This window comes from Chiloscyllium plagiosum, unplaced genomic scaffold (genome assembly GCF_037043375.1).
Source record: "Chiloscyllium plagiosum isolate Xiang-an unplaced genomic scaffold, Cpla_swu_hap1 HiC_scaffold_22, whole genome shotgun sequence".
Taxonomy (NCBI): Eukaryota; Metazoa; Chordata; class Chondrichthyes; order Orectolobiformes; family Hemiscylliidae; genus Chiloscyllium; species Chiloscyllium plagiosum.
This window is the reverse complement of record NW_028270160.1, coordinates 55550239-55556238: the sequence shown is the minus strand read 5'-3', so window position 1 is coordinate 55556238 and position 6000 is coordinate 55550239. Positions and strand designations below refer to the sequence as shown.

The following is a 6000-nucleotide window of genomic DNA, read 5'->3' as shown; positions in this document are numbered from 1 at the left end:
ATCGAACCTTTCAACTACTTCCCTTGGCATGATGCCAAATAGCTTCTAAAGCAAAGTGTGTATTTTGTTGAGTAGCTCTACCACACAACACCATAAAATCACACAAGTTCAATTTTATATATATTAGAAATAAGTTTTTGTTGTAAACACCGTGCAGTATGCACAACCACAAGCACAGTTTTAAAAATTCTGAAGGCTCAGCTGTTACCATGTCAGAAATTAGTGGAGGGGGGGGGGGGTGGGGAGAATACCAATATTAATGTTGAAACAAACCTAGACAAAATATACAGAATACAAATAACAGCTACCAACGTGAACTAAATTTTGTGAACATTTTTATTTGGACAAAAAGTGAAAGTTGCACAAGCCTGGTAACTTTGCTTTAGATTTTAACAATTAAAATCAAACAGATATGCACAATTAGCCATGAGTTATCAGAAGTGGAGAAAAGCCCCTCTCGCGTGTTTCTTTTACAAGAAATTCCTTTTCATCTCTTGCTTTGCATTTCTCAGCCAGTGATATCACTGAAAAACCTAACTCCTACAGGCACTGCCTTAAAGTCTTCTTCAAAGTGGCTATTTGACAATTTAATCCAGCTTTTGTTCATCGTGGGCCAGCCCCTGTGAAACATCAGTCTGAACAAAGCAAAATACGCAGATTCTGGAAATCAAAATCAGTCTAGAAACACTCAGTCTAGTGGAGAGACAGGAAGGTAGGGTTTCAAGTTCAGAACTTCTGACAGTGGGTTAAAACACTGAAAAGGCAGGGTTAATATTTCAAATAAGCAAAAAAAAACTGGCTTTGGAGAAGGGTAAGGGATCGATCACAAAACAGGATATGTACCTTGCAAAATAATATGTATTAATATACAGACTTATGCAGATTTCAGTAAAGATGAATAAGTCAGGCAAAACAGAAAAAAGTTTTTTTTTAAAAAAAAAGACAAATCACTGGCTAAACAGTCCAACTGTTTTAATTACAAGTGCAGCATTTCAGTTCTTCAGCTTAGAGAAAAAGGTGCATTTTTTAGTCACATCTATAAAGTCAGAAGTTCAGTTGTGATTCAAGGTTTGTTGTAAGCATCATCCACTTTGGTTGCAAAATAAATTTTTATACATGATTTCACCGATATTCTAAATAATCCAGATATTCGTTCTTAAATTGCCTCTGACGCATTGGTTCAAACTTAAGGAATCCAGGCAATTGGAAAATTGGCTGTGATTTAATTTACCATTTAATGCAAAATCGTTCACAAAGCAACTTTATTTCAAATTGGATAAACATAAGTGAGTGCGGCAAACCAATTAGAGGGGGGTCCAAAACAATCTTGTAATCAGTGAGATGGATAATAGGCAAGGAAAAATACATTCTACCAGAGGTAGGTAATACTTTATATACGTTAAATAGAAAAAGCCAGCACCATGTAGACATACAATTCTATCCCTAATGAAAAGACATTAAACCAGATTGAAAATTAATATTCTAATTATCTTGGTTACAAGAGATAATTTTCAATCTGTTATCGTCTGGTTGATGCAACATAGTACAAGGCTTGATGAGTGATTTGGTCAACTGCACAACTTTTTAAAAAAAAACTGACTCCAAGTCTGAACAAGAGACTGATGCACCTCCATCACTTCCAGTAAGTGAATGGAATGCACAGACAATGGGCAGGCCAACAATTGTACCTGTGCAGTTTTTGACATTGAAATCATTGTTGGCAACCAGCTTATCCCCGTATTTCTCACCAACATCTTGGAACGAGTGCAGCAAAGAGAAAAAAAACTGACTCAAAATACTTAATACCAGCCCAAAATGCATAGAATTAGCAGTTGTACCAGATAACAAATCAGAATTAGCACTGGAACGCTTGTCAGAACAGAGAAAACACCACTACGTGGAATTTTATTGGTAAACGTCATTGCTTATTTAGCAATTACTGCAAGAACAGTTTGTAGTTTTGAAAACAATCATACTTTGTTTGCACTTAAGAAAATTTACAGTACTTATCGCCCACAATGAATATTTATTGTGAACTCCATGTGTTTCAATTGGAAAAAATAGTGTTGTCACTTTCTTCTATTGGATGGTTGCAGTATATCCAACACCAATTCTACATTGCATATTTCTGAGTCCAGTCTCTTGCGTACTTGTTGTATCTATCAAACAGAAACAAACTTAGCATTAAATTCACTAATAAAAATATAGACACAAGTGATTTCAAAACCCTGAAAAAGAGACATTATCTTGCACTCATTAAAACATCTCAAAAATACCACTTTAAGGTGAAACCAACATTTATAGTGTTGGAGTGGAGAGTGCTGATCTGTTGGCAAGTAGAGTCTGTTTTGTACAACCAGATGACTATTTGTATAAAGGCTTTAGATGAAGTCCATGGGTTTTAACAGTTCTAACATACAAACTTCAGTGAATGTGAATTAATAAAATCTTATATACCTGAACTTAATACTGCTGTTAGCACTAAACTGGCATTTCACCAAATACAAAGTTAACTGGAGGACCTCGCATTACGAAGGGAACTCTGGCAGTTAAACCGATAACAATGTTCAAATCAGTTGCAATAATGCCAATTGATCTGCATTCTCCAATTCATCTATTTCAGTCTTCTCCAGCAGCACCTACCTCAATTGGTTCTGCAGTCTAAAACAGAAAGATTGGGAATTCACTTAAAACACGTGGGTTCTCTGCAGGTACCTAGTTGATACATCTTCTGAAATCAGTGCTCTGGCGGCCTTCCTACAGGTTTATGGGAAGTTAGTCATAACCAAGTTTTAGTGCTGAAGCAAGTAGAGGGGTAATCTATAGCTCTGTTGATATTCTTGGCTTCTTCATAAACCTAGTCCATGTCATGGATAGGTCCACAAAAAAAAAATGAGTGAAGGGCCTCATAGCACTAGTGTAGTGTCCCTACCTCTGAGCCAAGAGTCCTGGGTTAAAGTCCCACCTGCTCCAGAGGTGTATAACAACACTATCGAACAGGGAGCTGATTTTCCTGGAGAGAATGGCCTTGTTCTAAAACAAACAGAAATATATCCACTGACACCAAGTCTCCCTACAACTCCCCTACAGTGAGAGGAGATGCTAGCCTGTACAAAGAATTAGCATTTCAGAGATATATTGAAGGATTGAGAGAACAGGACAAAATCTTCAGAACAGGAATGAATCTTCGTTAGTCTCAGTTTCTCTCTAGCAATTCAGTCATTGAAAATCAGAAACTGCACTAATCAGATGCAAGGGTTTTTAAAATACTTCTAAATAATATAAATGCTAACAATTACAGGTGTATCAAAGTTGTACATATTTTTAGATGTGGTCCCCCCACAGTGCAGTGGAAATGGGTAGCCAGCAGTCAGAACAAATGAGCTAGGCATGAAAGCCCCAGAGTGTATTACATTCAAGGTGAGCAGAAAGACAAAGAGAACAGTAGTGGGCAATTAAACAGTGAGACACAGACAGGAATTTCTATAGCTGCACACAACTCTAGAAGGATGTGTTGGCTCCTTCAGGCCGGAGGTCAGAAATCACCGAACAGCAGCAGCCATTCTGTGGGAGGCAAGGGAGGTGATTTCAGGGGCTCTGATATTAACTTTCATACACTCTTGTCACAGGAGAGATGTCAGACAACTAGCATTATTCAAGATAGGGATAAACCAAGAAACTACAGGTCAGTCAGCCTCACATCTACGTTAAGGAGCTACTGTTAGAAAATCATTACAAATTACTAATTAAAAGCTAATTACTAAAAAGGATAATTTCCACTTGGGATAGCTAAATTTTCCCTGCAAAATCAATGCTATGAAAGCAGACTAGATAGACAGTGGTTGTTTCCCTTAAAGCAAAGAAAGCTGAAGTAGTTGGAGGGGGAGCAGAATCTGATTGAGGTGTGCAAGATTTTGATGGTCATAGATATAGTACAGTTTTAAAATAAGGAGCAGGAAGTTGAGAGGGAATTTAAGTATTTAGATGAACTTTTCAAATGCCACAGCATACAAGTGTTGGAAAATGGGACTATAACAGATGGATGTTTGATGATTGGTACAAACATGATGGGCTGAAGGGCCTCCTTCTGTGCTGTAAAACTCTGACTCTATCAAATATAGTTACAATAAAATAGAATGTAATTTTCCTCCAGTTGATTGAAGTAATTAGTTACAAAGCACCTCCCGTTAATATTCACATAATCCAACAGTTAACCAGCATATTTATAGGAGCAAAAAGCTATTGCTGGATTTTTGCTTGCATTTTGATAAAGGTATAAACGTGACAAATTATGTTTTTTTCCCCCTCTAGTTGATTGAACTATACTCTTGGGTGATGCTCAGAATTCCACAGATGCTACTTACTGTTCCTTATCTGTTTTGTACATTTTTGCAATTTCTGGAACCAGTGGATCATCAGGATTAGGATCACATAGGAGTGAACAAATAGATAACAAAACTGTCCAGAAAGAAGAAAAATGTTCATTACTCTTCAAACGACAGCTGGCAAAAAGCAAGTATCACACAATGAATCGGTGTAATTAAGACTATATCCCAAAATTATGTTGTACATTATAGGACATTGCAAAGCGTCTCACAGTCAATGCAATTCTTTTGAAGTGCTATCATTATTGCATAAGTGAACATATCAGTCAGATAGCAGTCAGTCTGAGTGCACATTCTTACAGCAGCAATATTAGCAACCAGTTATTTTGTTTTAGTGATCTCGTGATGGGTGAATATTGGCCAGTGCACCAGGAGGGTTGTCCCCACCTTTCTTTCAATAGGTGATAGAGGATCTTGTATGCACACCTCATAAGGCTGTTGTGGCCTTAGTTGAAAATCTCATCTGAAATATGGCACCAACAATGCTGCATTCCCTCAAAACTGCAGTGAATACAAGAAAACAAACATCAGGTCTACCAGAATTGAAGCTTCGCACTGTACTTGGGCTCGAACACCAGAGACATCTACTATAAAGCTTGCGAGAAGATTTGTAGCTCGGGTGCTCGTTTTTGTGGTTCTGTTCGCCGAGCTGGGAATTTGTGTTGCAGACGTTTCGTCCCCTGTCTAGGTGACATCCTCAGTGCTTGGGAGCCTCCTGTGAAGCGCTTCTGTGTTGTTTCCTCCGGCATTTATAGTGGTTTGTCTCTGCCGCTTCCGGTTGTCAGTTCCAGCTGTCCGCTGCAGTGGCCGGTATATTGGGTATATATATGTGTTTGTTGATAGAATCTATGGATGAGTGGACTTGTGTTGCTGGTCGTCCAGCTATCCTTAGTAGCCACACACGCGGATGACAAGCAAACATGAGTTCGACTGGGACAACACTACTATTATAGGATAAGCCAAACAGAGAACAGCTAGGGAATTCCTAGAGGCATGGCACTCATCCACAAATTCAATCAATAAGCACATTGACCTGGACCCAATATACCGACCACTGCAGTGGACAGCTGGAACTGACAACCGGAAGCAGCAGATTCAAACCACTATAAATGACGGAGGAAAGATCACAGAAGCGCTTCACAGGAGGCTCCCAAGCACTGAGGATGTCTCCTAGACAGGGGACGAAACGTCTGCAACACAAATTCCCAGCTCGGTGAACAGAACCACAACAACACATCTACTATAACCCCAGCTCCATATCCTTAACCCAAACCTTTTGGTCCTCTTCTTTTTCAGAAAAATTCTATTCTAGACAATGTTTTGATAATCTGTCTCAAGAGCCATTTGAGATAAAGCACTCAAGCTTTTAACAACTCAGAATTAGTCACCTAAGTTCACCCCTAATTCTTCTGATATTCCTGTGTCTCGCATTTTGTACCAGATGAGCTAGAGATTAGATTTCCAAAGGAAAATCCATTCTTCTCCAACGTATACATTAATGCTCTGCCCACTGTTGTGAACTTTCTCTGTCATAAAACGTGCAGTCTTACACAACTTTACTAGTTGAAAACTTCTACCCTGTGAATGGAGAACCATCATGGGAGATAGATGGAGA

The 6000-nt window shown here is 38.6% G+C and overlaps 1 protein-coding gene across 5 annotated transcripts in view; it reads right to left on the bottom strand.

The window, feature by feature from the left end:
* Nucleotides 1-313: 313 nt before the first annotated feature.
* The window catches only part of LOC122561039 (ubiquitin-conjugating enzyme E2 D2), a 31525-nt gene continuing 25838 nt past the window's right edge, over nucleotides 314-6000 (bottom strand). The window contains exons 6-8 of one of the 5 annotated variants that reach the window (XR_015760959.1): nucleotides 4773-4886; nucleotides 4365-4458; nucleotides 2038-2159 (exon numbers count right to left, since the gene is read on the bottom strand). Coding sequence is in view for 3 of the 5 variants with exons in the window: in XM_043712358.2 (XP_043568293.1) it covers nucleotides 2114-2159; nucleotides 4365-4458 (140 nt within the window). In the remaining 2 variants the exon portion in view is untranslated. Of the gene's footprint in view, nucleotides 2160-4360; nucleotides 4459-4772; nucleotides 4887-6000 lie in introns of those variants that run through there. The other 4 variants (XR_015760960.1, XM_043712358.2, XM_087999069.1 and 1 more) reach the window with 4 other exon arrangements.